The 21,008-nt window shown below is 38.6% G+C and overlaps 1 protein-coding gene across 13 annotated transcripts in view; it reads right to left on the reverse strand.

Annotated features, from left to right (window-relative positions):
• MCF2L (MCF.2 cell line derived transforming sequence like) overlaps positions 1-21,008 on the reverse strand; it is a 162,252-nt gene that overhangs the window by 52,743 nt on the left and 88,501 nt on the right. For 12 of the 13 annotated variants that reach the window (XM_030471350.1, XM_030471319.1, XM_030471292.1 and 9 more), the window contains 2 exons: positions 11,415-11,498; positions 2,082-2,196 (listed from right to left, as the gene is read on the reverse strand). In XM_030471350.1, coding sequence (XP_030327210.1) covers positions 2,082-2,196; positions 11,415-11,498 — 199 coding nt within the window. Of the gene's footprint in view, positions 1-2,081; positions 2,197-11,414; positions 11,499-13,702; positions 13,713-17,187; positions 17,199-21,008 lie in introns of those variants that run through there. The other variant, XM_030471376.1, reaches the window with a different exon arrangement.

Below are 21,008 nucleotides of genomic sequence, written 5' to 3' on the forward strand. Positions count from 1 at the left end.
TAGCACCATGCAGTTTAACCAACACAAGGATAAACAAAGAAAATGCAACAATTGGCTGTTAGCTTCACGGCTCCATTCTCTGACAAACTAGAGATTAACAAGGACAACCAGGAGGGTACCCCACAGTACTGTGCTGTGTATAACCAGTATTCCCTCACAGAGAGCAGCTCCTTCAAAATAAGTAAGAGGAAGGCCCTTTACAAGAACACTACTATTTCTTTTCATGCATGTACAGTGAACAACAGCATGTACATGCATGAAGGACATCTGCCATGAGCAGCTCCAAACATGAATTCAGCATGATCCATGCTGAGATGTACTGAATGCTGTTAGGAAAAAAAAAAAAAAAAAAAAAAAAAAAAAGGCAAAATGCAGTTTGAGACCAACATTTCATGAGCGTTACACAACCTGCATTTCTAAGACTTTTTAATCTGGGAAAGCCATATAGCCCAATTTTGGAAAGACATAAGGAGATCTCTTGATTCATACAATGATTCAGATTTGAAGGCATCTCAGGAGGTTTCTAGCCCAACGTCCTACTCAAAGCATGGCCAACTCTAAATTCAGGCCAGGTTGTTGAGGGCTTTGTACAGCCAGATCTTGAAAACCTCCAATAACAGAGGCTCCATAGCTTCTCTTGGCAGCCTGACTCTGTGCTTCATCATTCTCCCAGCAACAACTTTTTTCTCTTACATCCAGGTCAGAACCATTCTGTTCCCATTCCAACCATTAGCCTGCCTTTCCCTGCTGCCCACCTCTCTGGGAAGCCTATTGCCTGTCTCCTCACCACTCTCGGTGTAGCTCATTTCAATCCTAAGAATAGTTTGGAGTCAAGATTTCTCAAGAGATCCTTGACTTGATCCTCACCCATTGCTAATTCTCCTCCTTGGACGCTCACACATAGGCCTGGGGGACACTATCAGAGAAGAATGAATTCAAGTGTCTTGGCCTCATCTGGGTTGGCAGCTACTAATTTACCCAGCCCACTCAGTGCAGGTCCATGTTTTCCTTGTCTGTTCCTGTATTGCTAAAGCAACAGAAGGGTTTTTTTGAGGTAGTCCTTGATGTCCCTTGTTTCTTATCCTTTAGCTCCAGGTCTGCATTGACTTTCCTGAAACCATCTCTATGCGTCTGGAAAATGTCTCTGTATTCCTTTTTTTCCTTTTGTAGCCTGTCCCTGCTTTCGCCTCCTGTATGCTGTCTTTGTACTGCAGCTCAGTCATAAGTTCCCCTTCAGCCAGGTCAGCCTCCTGTTATGTCTATTCATTTTCAAGGGTGTACGATTCTTGTGCTTGGAAGATGCTGTCCTTAAAAACTTGGCAGCCTTCCTCAGCAGATTTACACTTCAGATTTACTTTCCATTGAATCCCATCTACCATTTCCTGAATAAGCCCAAACTCTGTTTTCTTGAAGTCGAGGGTCTGTACTTTTTTCTGTGACTTGCCTTCCTCACCTCCATCAGGATCTTGAAGTCCTCTACTTCATTCTCTAACAAATCTTCAACAAAATCACAGTTTTTATTGAGCAGCCCATTGATAACACTACAGTGCCCTCTAAGAGGGCCAGAATTAATTGCTAGGCCTGCTTAGCACCCTTCAAGTTTTGGAAGTGCTGCAAAGACTGTATATTCAGCTGAGCCAGGGAAACAGAGCACAAGTGGTTAGGACAAAGCTCTGTTTGTAACTATGGAGTATTCCCTCACACTGAGTAAGATCTTGAGTAGCATCCAGGAATTAGCATGTTCTGCCAAAATTATACATGTTTTCAATTAAAACACAGAACACTGCACTCTAAGATACAGCAAAGATAAGAAGCAAGAGGACAATGTCCATCACAGAATCTTTATCCATACATTCCAGGAAGTAATTTTCTGATTAAATATAAATAGCACTATATAATTTATCTAACAACTATGTTAAGCAGCTGTGACTAATCAACACTTATTGACACTGCACCATAAACTGCATTTTCCTTTTCTTTAATTAAATACCAAGCCTGACCTTTACACCATCATGTAAGCGACTGAATGTGAAAAATCACTTAGCAGATAAATGGGTATTTTCTCCTAGACAGGTGCTTACCTTGGGATGCTCGTCAGGTAGGTCAGGACATTCTGGAACTCCTTCTCAGGGATCTCACTGAAAGCTGGATAGTCTGGAAAGGTGATAACAGGGCATCCATCTCCCCCTCTTCCACCTACAACAGAAGCAAGCGTCAGGCAGGTTTATAAAAAAGTCCTTTTATCTAGCCTGCAAGTTTCCAGTAAATGAAACTACTGTGTTTCTCCAGAGTTTTTTGGTGCAGGGCTCATCAGCATGGACACTGCTTATTCTGAACAGCCTAGTCTCTTCTTCAGATCTTGGGAATTTTTATACGAGGGAGCTTGTTACACCACATTAGTTTTCTATACAAATGTCTTTGCTCATGCGAACACAGTTTTGACACCAGATGGCAGTGCATCTTTCTTTTGAAAAATGTCAACTGTAAGTAAATATAACCAATTAGGAGAGAGAAATGAGCTGATTTAGTTTAAAAAAAAAAAAAAAGTTAATTCAGAATTAAGCAGGTGAATCTCCACCTTGAAGTGAATTCAACCTTCTCACCAGTATGAACTTGTTCATGCAACAACCCCCCATTCCCTTTCCACCAGGGTGCTGTGCTTCCAGGATGATCTAAAGAAAGGGCTAGAACATTGAAAGAAATGGGGGAAAGTGTTTCAAATGAGATTTCCTGTTAAGCTTCTGAGATTACCTACAAAAGGTAAAGCAGAGCCAAACACCTACACTGCAGTATGGCTGCTGATGAGCTAGATATCATTATCTGTATCTTTTCTGGCTTTTACACCACTGGGGTAGTATTCAGAGATGCAATGATTTTAATGCACTTAAACATTTTTATATGTAAAATGTAATATTTTCTTTTAAAAGCAATGTTAATGTCTCATGTCTTAAGCCAGTATATTTTCATAAAGGCAGGCTGGACAAAGGGCTTGTTGAGCCCTAGCAACTGCACAAAGTTGACAGTTGGAGGGCAGCAGGGACACATTGCTGGAAAGTTATCTTTGTTTCACAATTGAAAGAAAGGAGAAAAGCAACCAAAAATTACTCTGGTAAAGTAACAAGAATACTTTTTTTCCAGCCCTGAAATCTGACAATTGGGTAGAAATCAGTTGTAAACCGTATTAACAACACTGATCATGAGAGCAACAGTGATTTGTGAAAATTACAGTGCACTACCCACTCCTAATGCCTTTACATCTAACCAGAAAGAGAAATATTTGAGCTCAGATTCATTTGATAAAAGAAATCCCTGTTCCCCTGCAAACCCACATGTAATTAGAAGAGCTCAAATACTATCCTTATGTTAATTTGTGGTGAATCTGACTTCAATCTACCAGCTTACAGGCAATATGGTGCTACTAGCTCTTGAAATCAAACTATGTCAGAAAATAATGTGCTCTGAATGCATTTAAACAACAAGAAAATGCAACTATTATGCAAAAAATCACAAGTTCACAAACACAACCTTTACAACACATCTGAATGTGGCAACGTTAAGCCAAGGGAATTAATTTAGCTAAATAATGTTCACAATACTAACGTAAGTGAAGATTGATTTTGATTCTATTACTTTTTTGTTCTACCCAGGCTCTGAGGACCAAAGCATTTTCCTCTCTCATTAAAAACAAGCAATTTCAAGCATGATAATGATTATTTCTGTTACTCATGAGGTGCTCTGCTCTCTCTAGAATATCTATTTTTAGGTACGATTATCCATTATCTGCTGTATCCCCACTGGTTACTTGCTTTGTTCTACTTAATTTCTATAAATAGGACATATGAAACAAAAGAACAACAACAGGCTTGCAGGACACATCCTAAAAGCAGAAGCCCGGACTATGACCCTCAGGAAGTTCCCAGACCACCACCGATTGTCAAGAGCAAATAGAGCCATCCTGCCTTGACACTGCCTATTAATTTTAAGTTTCTAGTATAGTCATCATGGTTATCTTGGGTGGAGATTACTCTGTCCTGCCACATGCTGCTAGAAGACAGTTGTTCACTGATAATCTTTTTCTCCAGTATTTTCCTGCTGTGGCACTTAAACAAACATGTACCTTGAAATGCTGCTCAACTGCTTTTTTTCTACTAGGACCTTGCTGCAGAAAAGATCTTAGGGCACAGTGACCTGAAGTGATACACATAATAAATTCTGTAGAATTTCAGCTTTAACATCACTGACCCTATAGAAGTTGCTTTTTACATTGCCACTTTAAATACATGGCCATCAATGGAAGATAGTCCACTCTAGCAAAGCAGTTGAGTGTTTGACGCAGCAGGCTACAAAAAGGGCATGAGAAATAAACTAAAAATTCTACATATAAATTTTGTTTGTATTAAATAATAGTAAAAGCAGTAGGTGCGTTCACTTTTTAAAGTGTCCTATATCTCATAATGAACCTGATGCAAGAAGGAATTTTTTTTTCCCTTTATTCTGAATCACTTTTTGTTTCTTCACCTCTGCAAAAGCAGCACTGCACAGTTTATTCCTAAATTCACGGTGCAAAATGGGATTTCTTCCCTTCTCCCAGAAGTAAATCAAGCCACAGAATTTAGGGGGAAAGTTTAGGAATCTAGGTTGCTTTTGTTGTTGTTTTTAGTGAGAGGGAAAGCATTTGAGTGACAAAATGAACCATTTTACTTCTCTCATCCTTCTTGAAACACAGTTTTAAGGCAAAAATTTAAAACATCTTACTAAAACCAATTCACATTATAACCTTCCAGCATCTCAGAATTATATACATCCAGTTGCAAAAAGAATGAAATGTAAACTTAGATGAACTTTGAGTGCTACGACTCATGAAAATAATTCAGTTTGTACAGAGTAATTTTTAAAACTGGAATTTTAATCACCATCCAAAAAAGTATCAATTTAAGTGTAATATTTTAATAAATTTAGGTCTATTGGTAGAGTGACTACATCTAATTACCTCAATCATAACCATTAGAAAATCATCTCTTTCTCCTTTGCTTCTAGCTCACAGTACTGAAACTTCAGCTACAGATGTGGAACAGCCTAAACTTATTTGTGGGGCAAGTTCTGTCCACACTGGCACACACAAGCTCACTCTCTTATTTCTAGGGTTAAGCAGGGGTGCTCTGACCTATACAATTGGAATTGAATAGTTCTATGCATTCTTAAGAGAACCAAGTATCTCTTTGAGAGCATTGAGAACATTTTCTTAGTCTAATCTTAGTTGCTGGGGTTTTTAAAATCTAAATTTCTGAAAGGATATTAAATCCCTTATTTTTGTTAAAAATTATAAACACTGTTGTAACTATGCAAATGTCAGGTTGATGGAGCATTGAGCAACCCGATCTAGTGAATTATGTCCTTACCCACAGTAGGGGGGTTGGACTAGATGATCTTTAAAGGTTCCTTCCAAACTGTTCTGTGATTCTATGAAAATGTGGAAAAACATTCAGTATTATTTCTTTTTGAAATATTAAACAAATGCCACTTGAGTGCCAGCTTTAGGTTTTGTTTATTGTAAAGAGCAGAAGAGTCCTAAAGTGTGTGCAATCAGTCCACACACATTTTACCTGAAATGATTCCCAAGAATTACTTGAGCTGTAAGGAACATTCTCCAATTAAGAGGATTATTACTTTTCAGTCTAAAAATGGAAATACCATAGAAGTAAAGAGCACATATCAACAATTAAAAAAAAAAACAAAACTACCACATCACTTTAAATGAAGTAGATCTGCTTCCATCCTACTTCCATAAGCCTTCATTAAAGGCAAACTTTGTCATTAACTCATTTATAACTGACTTTCGCAACCTATTTAACTGAAACTTCTTTAACAGATGTGATATAAAAGCAAACACAAATTACTGCTCTGAAATGGAAATTTTTCAGTGGCTAAACATCTAAAATTCTACTAAACCTCCAATTAGGTGGAGCTCTTCTAAATAGATCTACGTGCCTTAGTCTAAAGCCAGTTTTCACAACAGCAACCACCCTGTGTTTTGGAGAAACATACATTTTAAAAACATGTTGAATTGCATTATCTCCCCAGGTTAGGTAGCAAAATCACTGAACTGTGCTTAGGAAATAGCACTTCGTGTTCCTAACTTTTGTATACAATTATTTAAACAATAGCACCAACTGTTACAGTTATGTGGACCCAAAGCATTGTGATCTTGTGTAAGAAAGGAGTGGAAAAATTATCCTTGGAAAACTAGCTGTGCTATTGTGAGATAAGGTAAATTTTACCAGTCCCATGTCTAGGTAATTTAGCTTTTATTCTTTATAATCTGCAACATCTAACTGCTCCCATCACAGCTGTAATCTCTTTTGGGTTTGTTTCATTTGGGTTTTTTCATTAAGCAGGTAGGGTGATCATAGTAGTGCCAAACCAAGGAAATTATAACACTGTTTTACACAAATCTAATCAAAAGGTATCTTAGTGACTTGGTATCTAAAACCAGTCTCAAATAAGAAAATTTCATTTCCATTTAAAATGGCACTGACAGGGAAAATTACAAAAACTACGAATTGTACAGCAGCAAAACTACACACACATGTGGGTGCACATACACATAGAGAAAAAGGTAATTCGCCACAATGCTGTGAAAGACACACTATTTTTTCTTTTTTTTTTTTCTTTTTTTGGGTAAGGCCAACAAAATATAGGAATAGCAAAGAGATTGGTCAGACTTCCAGGAAAGAAGAGCAGGAGATTGTTTTGTAATGTTTTCCAAAATATTCCCCTCCTCATGCATAAGAAAACATATTCTCAAAAATACTCTGCCCAACCCCACAAAAAGGAAGCAAGGTAGGTGGATATAATTGGATGATGACGCCGTAAAGAGATAGGTCTTCTAGCCTGAATCTATAATGCAAATTAAGTAGTGTTCAGACTATTTAAAAAAAAAAAAAAAAAGTGATCCCTATGTTGATCAATATGCACACACAAGAGTCAGGAGCATCATCATCATTAAACAGTTCAGATCTACAGCTTTGGTTCAAAAGACCCAGCTTAAGTAAAGTAACCCAGGCACTGCTACAGGTTGGGTGGAGAAGAGATTCAGAGCAGCCCTGCGGAGAAGGGCTTGGAGGTGTTGGTTGACGAGAAGCTTAACATGAGCCGGCTTCAGTGTGCGCTTGCAGCCCAGAAAGCCAACTGTATCCTGGGCTGCATCAAAAGAAGCGTGACCAGCAGGTCAAAGGAGGTGATCCTGCCCCTCTACTCTGCTCTCGTGAGACCTCACTTGGAGTATTGTGTACAATTCTGGTGTCCTCAACAGAAAAAGGACATGGAGCTTTGGAGCAAGTTCAGAGGAGGCCACGAGGATGATAAGAGGGTTAGAGCACCTCCCATATGAAGACAGGTTGAGAAAGTTGGGGCTGTTCAGCCTGGAGAAGAGAAGGCTGCGTGGAGACCTCATAGCAGCCTTCCAGTATCTGAAGGGGGCCTATAAGGATGCTGGGGAGGGACTCTTTGTTAGGGACTGTAGTGGTAGGACAAGGGGTAATGGGTTCAAACTTAAACAGGGGAAGTTCAGATTAGATATAAGGAAGAAGTTCTTTACAGTGAGGGTGGTGAAGCACTGGAATGGGTTGCCCAGGGAGGTTGTGGATGCTCCATCCCTGGCGGTGTTCAAGGCCAGGTTGGACAGAGCCTTGGGTGACATGGTTTAGTGCGAGGTGTCTCTGCCCGGGGGTTGGAACTAGATGACTTTAAGGTCCTTTCCAACCCTAACTATTCTATGATTCTATGAACCTTTTTTGCAGTCATGTCAAAAGCAAAGTTCTTGCATGAATGAGAGAAAGCTTACTACAGATTTTGCTTTACCGTTATGGTGGTTCAGCTGTTATGTCTATATGTTTCTGATAAAGAATTTCTCCTTTATATTTGCATAATACACTGTACTTGAGTACTTGGGAATATTTGAAATTATGTGTAGACTTCAATGAGGTAGTGCATAAACGCTCCGTTGCATATCGTTTGCAAATAAAAATAGAACCAGAGAAATTTATTAAAATATTCTTTCCTTGAAATGAGAGAGAATTTTTACTTGTGTACCTTTACAAGCTGCATTTTGCCCAAGCTGATAAGCAGCAAGTGTACTGGCTTAGAAACCAGACTGAAGTAACTAAATTTGTACCTGAATGTATTTGAACTGGAGGTCTCTTAGCTGAGGATTCATTTGTTTCCTTTCTCTTTTTTACTACTTTTTTCTTAAAAAAATAAATAAATAAAAATCTCTACAGACAGTGGGTTTAGCACAGTGAATATAAACCAGCAATTAAATTTATACCTGCGCAAGACAGAAACTGCTACATAATACCTCTTCCACTGTCAATATGCAACAGATATTGACGATGTTATATCAGCAGCATATAACTGATATTTTTAACTAACTGGTGCAATGTGGTACAGGACCCACTCACAAGTTCTCAAACACAATTTTACAAACAGACTTGGCACCTGTGAAGACTTCAAAGGGAACAGTTTAACTCGTGAGGTATTTTCAGGTCATTTCACCACAGGTGAGCAAGAACATAGCCAAGTAAATAAAGTTACAAAGAGCTAGGAGAAGCTTATTATTTAGAATGATAATTTAAAAGGCCAGAGAGACGAGCATTTGGAAAGCTAGTACCAATGCTAACTTCTTCCAACAGCAGGAAAAACAACTACGAATTGATAGGTAAAAATGCAAGTACCATGAACTCGTATTTGTATTTCTTTTAATGGAAATATTTTGTTTGAAGTTGTTCAGTGCAAAGAGGCATTCAAAGGAAAGCAAGTTGAAATAACTGGTTCAGTACTTATAGTGTCCAAGAGTCCCATTTGCACATCACATAGCTTGTACAATTCAAAACGCATATAAACATACACACCTGTCTGTACACTCTTCTTCATCTACATTTATTTTAACATACCTGCATACAGCAATGGCAGATCATTGCAAAGTTGGGTAAGAAAGTCACACAGTAACTTTCCGATCAAGGGAAGAGAAAAGAAAATACTCATAAAAATAAATACAAAATGCGAATGAAAGACTGTAAGGAACTGAAGCATTAATGCAAGTTTTTGTTTACACTTTTTTCATTCTAAACCTAAATTTAGATGTTTCTGCAGCATTTCCATTATAATGTAGCAGAATGAGGGACACAAATTATTTTGTACCTGCTGAGGAAAACAGACCAAGAGAAAAAAAGTGACCCAAATTTACACCAAAACACAGAAAGTAGCCCAGAAGGGCTACAGTCTTTAAGCACAGAAGCAAACTATGTTTCATTCACTATTCAAGCAAGTGCCCCACGAGACCTACATACATCCTACTAGAGAAACTAAAGTGATTCTCAAGTATATGTCACATTGTTGTTACGAAGCCAAAACCTAAACCCTGAAATGCATCTAACACATTACTCAATTCACCATACCTGCAAAGACGCTATCTACCAAAGGTACTTGTAATCTATGGACTTTCATTTTAATAATTTTTATACTAGGTCCTAAAATTCTATTTCCAGGGCAACTTAGTAAATAAGCAAAAAAGTCTCCTTCACACAAACTATGAGTGTCTTAACTGACATTACAGCAAAGCCACTTGTAAGCACAACTGCAAGAACAAATTGTACATAAATCAAGTATCAAAATATTATCTCTGTTCCTTTGTTCACAGAACCTGTAACACCACTATTTGGTACAGCACAGAAAATTAACTGTTAGTGTCCTGCAGGAGAATATTAGCGTGAAAGAGCTGAAGTCCAAAGTAAAATGAAAACGCCCAACAGTCAATTGCCCAAGAATAATAAAATACAACAGAGAATATAGTTACAGTTATAGTTACAGTAATGCAGCTGGCCTAGTATTTCAGGCAAAACCCCCCAGACTTCTAGTAGACAGCAGAGTGAATAAATAGAAGAAAATAGAATGAAGAATGGCTTCTCTTACTAAGTTCTTCTGCACAGTGGATGTAAAGAGTCCTGACGATGCTTGTGGTTGTGTGAACTCAACAATCTTAAGATGTGAAAAGTCTCCACTTGGACCCAGTGAGATTTTTTTCATCTGCTACACTCACCAGTTTCCCCCATCAGTTTTGTGGGACAAAGTGTAAACCCTACTTACAGTTTCCCAAATAGGCTGATTCTTATTTAAGAATTTTATGAGCTATTTTCTGCCCCTGGATAAGAGCTTGGAAAGCCAACTGACAGAAAATAATTGTAGCTTAAGCACCATCATTTCAAATGGAGCATGAACAGCCAACTTCATAAACAAAATAATGTTATTTCCAAGTGCTACCACCACCCCACAGAAAACAGTCACTACCACAGACTCACACTTAGTTTAGCTTGTGTGGCAGGGGTAAATCATAATTAACGGTTAATTATGAGTACAGGATTCAATGAGCAAACTGCCAAGCAAAGCAGTATATTGCTTCATTCTCCCTTGTCTCTTGATCTTATGCAGGGAGGGATTCAAAGGAAGAGGGAACAGCTATAAAGCCTAGCTTCAGCCCAGGGAGGTCAATCTCCCTTATGCTGAAGGAGGCAAGGCAGGGCAGCTCTGCAAAGCCACTGACGCTCTCCCTGTGTACGGCAGGAAGGGCAGGGCAATAACTCCAGCAAGTTCACTGGTGCACACCTGCAAGAGCTTTACAGGCAGGAAGGGTGGAAACAAACTCAGAAGCTTATCAGACACCTGACACAGCCTGATCATTGAGCAAATACACTGTATCTCCTATTACTCATTATGAGCCAGCGATGGTCCCAGCATCGAGATGGACCAAGCAACCAACACTTGCATGGCCCCCATCACGTACCTGGCACAGGTTATCCAGGGGCAAAGACACTCTGTGCTGGATGAATGTGTCTGTGCTGCTTTTAGAGATGGCTTTACACCTAAAAGCAGGCTCCTTTGTAGACGGCAGAAAGTAATACCATGCCAAAAACCCTGTCCAGAGCTTGATGCTACATGTGCCTGACCCCAGCACTGAGGCTGCAGGGGAACATGGTACTGTGGTGCTCACTTCACAACTTTGGTTGAGACCACTGTGACAGCTTGAGCTTCAGTATCAAACCTGATATGGAGCCAGTGGCAGCTGATGCTGTGGGCCAAGGACTGCAAGACCACAGCCACCACCAATACACACCAACACATCCACGCTTCACTCTCCAGTTAACTGAAAAATTAACTACAATGTAAAATTTCGATTAGACTTTTTTTTTAATAAAAAATTAATCTTGTAAATCCTTAAATATCAAGTCTTGATAGGCTGTATTTTGAGTTGCTCATAAAATACAAATTTCTCCTATATCAGATCTCAGAAACTGTGATAGCACAACAGGCTGAACCACCCATTTAAGAAATGTGTATGAGAGGGAACACCATAGTCTTACCTGACAGGTAAGCAAATTGTTTCTTTAACTGGTCCTGAATATCTGCAGCATAGAGGGGAATGATATCCTGATGCATGATTTCATCTGTAGAGGGAAAAAAAAAAAAAAGAAAAAAATTTGCATGGCAAAAGTAATTTTATGTAAAATTTCATGGCAGACGTAAAAAAAGATAAAATCATCCCTAGAACACAAACACCCAGAAAACTGTCCAAGTTTTGAAAAATACCTGAAAATGTTTGAGTCTTTCAACTGTTTGCAAAGGCCAAACTTTTCTTTGAACAGCATACTGTTAAAAGAGTGAAGTAATGTGGATTTGCTAACTCTCAGAAGCAGCGCTGGATATCACTGAACCACTGTAGAGCTAATATTTCTCAGGAATGATGTTAAACAGTGGGGATTTTTACACATCAAATTTAATTTTTATTAAAATCTTCTCAATTCACACAAAAAAAGAGAAACTTATGATCTCTCTAACCTGTTGTCTAGTGTTCAAATACCCCAAAACAGCACTCAAGAAGGCAGAACAGGCTTGAAAGTATATTCTCACATTGAACACATGCATTCATACCTAAACTGTGATAAGTACTGCTTAATCTTTTCTCTCAGCCCTTCCACTTTAGCCTAATGACAAACATACTGCTTTCCTGAGTTTTCATTTTCTGTCACAGTGTTTGAGCAGAAGTGTTTCCCAGAGTGTATTTCCAGAGGTCAAGCAGAAACCTAAGTTTCGCTAAACACGATAAGGACTATATGACACAGAGTTGCCTCATTCATTAGTCTCATTGTTCTACAAGGAAACAAGAAGTTTTACTCCTTTTCAATTCCTAAAAAATAATTATTCTACATTTTTAGCCTGACTGAAAAGTAGTGAAGGGATAACCTGTAATTTTCATTATTCAGTTTTGAACATTCTTCATCTGACATTGTAGAAAAAAGTTTATTTTTTTAATGTATACATTGGAATGACATTAAGATAGACTGAAATCTGATACTCAGAACTGTGAATATGCACAGAAAAAGTAAGTAAAAACCTAAAAGTGATGTAAGGATAAGTGTCATCTTCCTTGAAGTACAAGCTGATCAAACAGGAGTAGAGCTCTGGCCCTGAGGAAGGGACTTGCTATTACTGAGATCTTTCAAATGCTAGATCTTGAGCAGAGCACCACTCACTTCTTATAAGCGATTCTCATACATATAAAATTTTGAGAACTGCAGCTATTTGAGAACAGCAAAACTCATCACTTTCAGTTACTTCTTCCAGATAAGCAACAACTTATACCAGGAAACAGAACTTCTCTGTTCTCTTTCGGCCAGTCAGGCAGAGGAAGACCCATGACCATTTTCAAGGTCACACACTCATCAGAGCTATTTTTCTCCATCTGGTGAACTGCTGCTTGATGAGAAGACCTCTGCATACCACACTGTCAAATCCATAAGTGGATATGTTTAACTGTTAAGTCATATTTCACCCGGACCTTCAGTTACGTCATCATCTTAATATTCTTAAGAGAAAACTGAGCACAGATCATTCAAAAGTCCAGCCGTAGATGGCCAAGTCATTTCCAGAAGAGGGGACCCTGCCCTCCAAAGGAAAAAGGATTTTAGATTTTATGTTTATTGTCAGTGCTCTTTAATACAAGCCCTCCAGCAGCAGTGTTTAAGAAACTGAACACCCCTGATTCTTCAAATCAATGCCTGCAGGTGGACCCATTTATCTGAATATAAACTATTACCTGATCAATGCCTCATTTTTTGGTGGGAGATAGGAAAAGAGAAAAGAATGTAACCCCTTTGTAATATTCCATGCTGCCTACAGTCACAGGCAGAAATAATTTTCATTACATAAGCATGTAATAAAATAGGTGTGTTTTACACATGTAAGTAAACACATGACATGCAACATTCAAGCAGGCAAGACGTTCATAAGGAAGGAAAAAACTCTTGTGTTTCCCAGATATATAATGATTGCCCTTTCCTCATGTATCCGTGATATCAATCCCACTGTAATCCTGACTTGTGCCTATGAAGATCCAAGTCTAGATTCTAGATTTGATTGCCCCAAGCATTCCCTCTGATAGGAGCAGCAGCTTTTGCAACCAGCACAGGGCAGCCCCACAACCTTGTGGTCAAATATGGTTTCACTAAAAGACAGTATTTTCCCGCCCCTGTTTTTAAACTTAGTTTAAACTTAAATTTAAGAGCCAGCCTGTTTGAAACTGGAGGAGCAGCACACTGTGTCCCTTCACAGACAGAAAACCTCCAGAAGCCCTTCCTGCTGCGCTCTCTACCAAAGCACATCTCAAATTGCTCTTGCTGATTTGGCTTCACAACACAGTTCTGGAAGCAGAATACACAGTAACATCAGAGCTCATTTTTAGTAACACAGATAAGCAATAGCAGTTCAAAACAAAGCAAGAAAATGCAATTCTTGGAACTGCTGAACATTTCCCATCCAGCAGCTCGACTAGATATCCTTGAACCGCATGTCAGTGCTCACAGACTGAGCCAGAAATCCCTCTCCAATACCCTCTGCTTCCTTTCAGAGGAGATGCAATTGTAAAACCTTATTGCTCTGCATAATTTCCTTCATATTTAGCATCCCTCTAGAAAAGACATTTCATCACAGTTTGTTTGGGATTTAATCCGATTTCACTTCAATTTTGTCCGTCATTAATTGAACACACTATTTCCTTAACAGGATAAAGTAATGAAAGGGAGGCATATTAAACAGTCTGTGAGGGCACACACTCCTCACACTCATGGACTTCAGGGAAAATAATTTCTTGGAAATATTCTTTAAATAGAGAATCTGCCACCTGATAAATTCCTGAGGGACAACTTCTATTTTAGCAAAGCTAATTAAGTGCACATTAAAATACAGAATTACTCAAAATCTTTCACTGTTTTATTAGGTATTTTTAGTCTTGAACTCTACTTTCACTTACATGGATTAAGATTTACACAGCCAAGATTTTCCCCGTTCTACGTTGACTGCTTTATGTAGTATTTTCAAAACAGAGAACTAAGAGTTTGTCTGTTTTACAGTATCCAAAATCCATAGCTGAAAAAAAAGATGCTTACATCAAAATGTGCTAGAATATCAAAGTCTTTCCTGAAGAGCTCATTTAAAGAGTTTTTGAGAGTAGTTTGCTTAAAAGAAAGCCCCTGGGATTTATAGTGCACCTCGTATTGTAAGTGCTAATAAACAGTAAAATAAGGTTCTGTAAAATTTTTACCTCTTTTTATCATCATAATCATGATTATTATTTAAAATTGCACACATGCAATAACTGGGAATGCACAACACTTTCTTCCTAAGCCAACAACTGGAGGCTCTTCAAAAAAACCCCACATTACCTAGCATTTAAATTATGAGTGTGAGAGGATAGAAGTGTCATCTTCCTAACATAAAGGAGTCAGTGAAATATGTGGTTCTTAGAAAAAAAGCATTTCTCTCTAAAAATGTGAACCACAGTCTTACAGATATATCATCTTCTAATTCAATTTTAAATCTTGCTTTGATAGTCCTGTCTCTATGACGGAGAAAGATGGCTTAGAGGGTCCTCACCCCATCTCATCAAACACACCTGACTGCATTTCAAATGAAGTAGGATGACAGATTTAAGCATGAGGACACAGAGATAACTTGTGCTTGAATTACCTGGTGACAGTAAGCCCTGAAGAAACCTGGATCTGAGGAAAAGATCAATGTCACTGAAGCCAAGAGTTTCACTGTTTCACTTATTGGTAAAAGGTTCCCCTTTCTTTTCCAATCAAACTGAAATTCATCATCATTCAGAGTTTGCCTGACACGCTGAAGCAAAACCATTTTCACAGAAGACGACACTGGAGGGCAGTCTGAACAGACTGTATCTACATTACACAGAAGGAAGTCTCCGGACACAACTCATGAGCTTCTCGTAATGGGTTTAATCAAATTCCCACCAAGCCAGCTGGAATTACACTACCCTCTTATTAGTTCTGCCTGAAATTCTATGGCCATTACTCTATACCAACTTGAAAGCCATCCTGTTTGTACACATACGGACACAATTATGCCTTTCAGCACAGATCCCAAGAGCCCACCATAAAGCAAACTACAAAAAACTTTTCCTCTTTCTAGCCAAGTCATCAAGATTTTCCTGAAAACATGTCTATGGCTTCTCTATGAAATTCTTGCCTTAAATTGAAAAAATAATGTCTCTCAACCAGTTTTGTTTTGCTTCTCCTCTGCAACAGCCTACCCGCTTGAAAAGTTGAATGTCCTTTATGAAGGAGGTCTTAATTTGAAAAATCTCTTCATTAAAGCACCCTCCCATCTGGTAATTATAAATGCAAGATAATGACTTTCAGAGGAGTCCCTTCATCTCTCTCAGCCTCAAGGCAAACCTTTCATTTCCTCATTCCTCCCTCTTCATCTTCACCCCCTGACCACCATCACTAACAGTCAGCTCCTTTGTGTAGTAGCCCCCAAAGGAGGAAGGGCCAGAGCAGCAGAGCTGGTGAAGACAGCCTTCTTCCGTGCTAACCCACATGAAACTAATGTGCTAGTAAAGATGCTAAGAGAGCTCTCCAGCTTTAAATTGAATTTGAAAAATCACTGCTAAATAGTGACAATGCCTGCAAGCTCTGTGCTAGGTGTGCTCAGGCACAACAGCTGCAGGCAGAGTTCCTTGGGTCTATGTGCTCTTTGTAGCTACAACAGGCAGATGACAAGAGTTCATGCAAGTGTTCATTAACTAAGTATTAAAACCTCACCAGTTTGAAATATCTTCAGGAAGAGTTAATTTCTAATTCATTTGACTACACTGCCATCAAAACAAAGGGCCATGAAAAGCAAGTGATGAAACTTCTGGAATTCTCATGCAAAATACAGTTTTCTGCTAAAGTGTAGTTGGGAAGGAAATTATCACATGGTTAAAACAGTGCTCTCACAACTTGTTCATTTCTGGTGAGCTAAAACATCCCAAACAAGCAGGAAATACAAATTATTTGCTTCTGCCAGTGCCCCGATTGCCAGCACAAATAGAAATAAAGCAACCTAGTGCTCCAAATGGCTTCATATGTCACTGGGTGTCCAAGAAACATTTTAAATGATACAGTTATGTAAGAGTTTTACTTATAACAGCTTTACAAACTACAGTCAAGCTACAACTCCCATTCCCTTTCAAAGACAGAAAAGACAACTTCTTCTCAAGAGCCCTGCTACATAAAACAGATCCTCAAGTTGAGATACTTTTTCTTTTAAGTGAATCATGCTTCATGTAAGTTCAACTTCTGCAGCATTACTAATATCCGTTCGATTTCTAGGACTCTATAGCCTATTCCCAAAATATAGAACAGCATGACTGTGTAGCCCACGACGTGTAGCTACAATAGGCCAGACTGGAATCCATACCTTTTCAGTGTTAAGTAAGGGTCTAGTCAAGATTTGGAAGCGGTACTGCCAAAGAAAATCTAAAACTTTAGGAGTGATGTTCCTTCTATTATAAGCCCATACACAGTGGACAGAGGCATCTATTGTTTGAGTGGTGTTTTTAATGCCTCGTGCATCAGAAGCCCTGACCGTGCAGATCTTTCACAAAGTCCGCCATATTTTGCAGCACATTTCATAATCCCTAAGTTCTGGTAATATTTAAATTATTCCATTGAAATGAAACTTGATAAATCTGCTCATTTAATCATACCTGAAGAATACCACAACTACTTAAAAGACACATAAATTAATACCAGAAGGCTGCAATTCCAGAATTTAAATACAAGGGGCAGGAACTTGTCATGGGTGAAATAACAGAAAAGTGTAACTCCTGCTTCCTGTAATCAAAATTAAAGATAAAAGTCCACTTATTTCTTCTTCTTGATCAGAGTTGGAGATTTGGCACAGGACTATCTACAAAACTATGAGGATGATGGTTCAGTTTCAGGTAAGGAGGTTAAACACTGATCATTTAAAAAAAAAAATAAAAATAAATAGAGGCATACAGCAAACTCCGTACTGCTGGGCTGGCACAAGATAACAAGAGGTGTAACAGTCCCCATACATGCTCAAAAGCATGCTCTGAGAGCTAACAAAGATTCTGGTTTCTTTCAAACTCTTCCCTAAAATTTTTGGGTTTGACCACTTATATTGTATGTCAAAGGATGTACTTGGTTTTGTTCTCTTCCTTCTTCCACCTCCCCTTATGCAAAAGGCAACAAAGTTCTTTGTCACAGTTTGCCTAAATAATACCACCTCGAAGCACAAACATCAGAGGAAATATAATCCTCCCTTTTCCACATACAGTACATCTACTCACAGGATACAGTCCTAAACACTATAGCTTCTTCCTCTTTGCTTCATCAGTCACACGTACTTGACACACATACTCCGTAGCCCCACAGCTTCTCAGGGATCAGCTTTAATTCTGGATATGGCTTAAAAGAGTGATCAAATACTTGCTAATCTGTAACTAGAAGAAAACGCTGTAATAATTTGAAAGTCAATCTAGGGATCAACAACAGGACCTAGTATTTCTTTGTACTTGAAGAAATTCTAAAACAAGGTAAAAGGGCAGGGGGGAGAGAAGAAGATGCAATTTTTGCAGAAAATATGAAAATGTTACCAATTATAGCATTAATTATTTTTTTTTCCCCATGCTTTTGGTCCACCCAGTGCTAAGGTGAACCTAGTATGTTTTGGTGAGAAAGATGTTCTCTGTGCTATTTCAAGTCACAATAATTACTCCCTTCCCAAAATGAGAAGTACAGAGAACCCTGAATCATGCCACACAGCCATATTATAACATAGATTTTGTCAGCCACAAAGAGGACTTTAAAGGCAACAATGCTGTCACATTTACTTACTACCTACAAGTAAAAATTAACCTGGTGCATATGGCATACTGTTACTATTGCAACAATAATATTCCTCTCATCCTCTTTCCAGGAGAAAACCAAGCCTGCTGGTAAACCCTTTTCTGTTCTTGCAGGATGGTTTCAGACTGCTAGAAACCATGCCACCAAAACAGGGTTAAAATATTTCCAAACTGCAGCATCATTAACTCCTTAATGCTGCAAATCATGCTGAGTGTGTAGTATAAAAGTATTTCTAAAGTATTAGATGTACTTAGTCACCTACAAGCAGCAGATTTTGCAAAAAGCAAAGTTTTTTCTTTTTTTTTTTTTTTACTGGAGAAATACCAGACACAGAGTGAGCAGCAGAGGATGTTCCCCTAGCCAGCACTCTAGTAATAAGAAGGTGAGTGACCCAGATGTGCCTCAGTACTTTAGCAACCAAGTCTCCATGGAATAACAAAAATGTTAGATTTTGCCAACTGCATTTAATAAGATTTAATGCTCCAAGAAAATCATTACAGGCATTTTGCTTTCTAAGTACTAGAGCCTTGCAAAAAGGGAAGTCTTAAAATATGGAAAATGTAAAGATGAACTAATAAAAGAGCTGCATGCAAATCACAGGATGCATCTTCATCATGACTTAAGAACTAATGATGCAATCACACAGCTTAAACACATATGCTAAAGTGGACATCTTTTCAGGCAACCACACCAAAGATGATTCTTCACTGAAACCACCTGTTTTCAACCCTCTCTGTGCAGAAAAATACATGCCTCAAAGCACATCCCAAAAGTTTAACTGAAAAGTCAACAAACACAGGACTAGCTGCATGAACATTTGGCAATTCTACTAAACAGAACAGTATTTTTAGATGATATTTTGGAATCAAGATTTTTAAACAATGTGTGATTTTACTTTTGATCTGAAAATTAAAATCACTTTTATAAAACAAAATGGTAAAATCTAATTCCTTATTGTAGACATCTATTCTGGAGAGAAATTATAGCAGTGTTAGCAATCATGAGGTTGTCATGGGATGGTCTGGGTTGGAAGAGACCTTCGAAGATCATCTAGAGCAACCCCCCTGCCATGAACAGGGACATCTTTCACTGGACCAGGCTCCTCAAAGCCCCATCCAACCTAACTTCAACACTTCCCAGGGATGGGGCATTCACAGCTTCTCTGGGCAACCTGTGCCAGTATCTCAGCATTCTCATCATATTAAAAAAAAATAAAATTCTTCCTTATGTCCAATCTAAACCTACCCTCTTTCACCTTAAAGTGGTGCTCTTCATGCTGTCATTGCAGGCCCTGGTAAAGGGTCTTTCTTAAATTTTATCATTTCAGTGATACGGAGGATAGCTAGAATCACTTCTAGCAAACAATATATTTTATGGTACTCTGACACAAGCTCACTTTTCATTAGTTTATAGATGTACGGTTGTGTATTTTAAAAGGGGATATGAAGCACTTCCTGGGTGTGAGAAAGAAGGAAGGGCTAAGTGTCCACTAAGTGGCTTATTTGGAGCTGAGTACTAGTTTTCAGCTAAGCTATTTATTCGGAGCTGCTTGTAAACTTCCCAGTATGTGGGACAGATGACTTACAAAGAAGAGGTTGCCGAGTTCATAACCAAACTGGCTGTCCCACCTTACCACACAGATGCTAGTCGCTAATGAAGCAGCTCTTGAACCACTGTGGCTTACTACCTAATGCCATTAAAAAGATGAAACCCATCATGTGTCTCTAAAGCAATGTTAATATGAACTGCTTCAGGTAATATGAACAGAAGCAGGACATGGACATGGCTCAGTATCTCTTGCAGGGAGTTAAAGAATCTTTTAATACCATACAGTCAACTTTGCTGTTCACATGCAGTGTTTTGAAGGCAGTGTGCTAGAGGCTTGGCAGGAGCCTCCTCTCCTTTGCTTTACAGAACCCCATTTTCACCTTTTTTAGGTCTCAAATGAAGCATTCATGCATTTTCCAATCTAAGAATCTGGCACATGGCTGTAATGACTAATCAAGTTCTACTAAATAAAGCTCTGGTCCTGTAAGCAAGGAGTTATTTTTGTTGGAAACTAATTGTGCAAACCAAATCAATGAAGATTTAATTTCTTGAATTTAATTCCATGTCTCATCTGCAAGAAAGACATTAGATTCTGCTTCCGCAAACGCAACAGTCTAACTGGATGTTACCTCTATTTTGAGAAGTTGTTTTGCTATACTTTCAGTCCAAAGATGTATAGCTTTCTCTCAAAAATCCTTGCTTAGAACTTAAAACCAACAAAATCCTGTCATGTTCAAACTGAGAAGTGAAGAGCGAGTTCACTTATTCTGAATGTGACGACTTCCACAATTTCTCTCACCTAAGTGAGCATAAAACCAGCAAATGAGACCAAGTACGGCAGAGCTGAACTTAGTTTGCTACAATTCCACAGGCTCCATGGAATGAAGGTGTATAAAAGCCAGGGTCTTTAAAACGTACTGGCAGTGACTGCTTTTCATTTTCAAAGGCTTTGGGTCTTCTGCACAAACCAGAAATGCAATAGGGCTGCATTTTGAAGAGAAAAGCAATGTAAATGAAGAAAGTTCTGAAAATTTAATGCTTAGAGAAGTGCCCAAGACTCAGCACCTATAAACGTATTTGAGGAAACAAACATATAAGGCCCCCTTCATTTCAAGGTAACGTGGTAATGATGAGAGACAGAATCGCTCAATCCTGCGCGGCAAAGAGGCTAAGGAACAAACTTTGACCTTG

This window comes from Strigops habroptila, chromosome 2, assembly GCF_004027225.2.
Source record: "Strigops habroptila isolate Jane chromosome 2, bStrHab1.2.pri, whole genome shotgun sequence".
In the NCBI taxonomy this organism is placed as follows: domain Eukaryota; kingdom Metazoa; phylum Chordata; class Aves; order Psittaciformes; family Psittacidae; genus Strigops; species Strigops habroptila.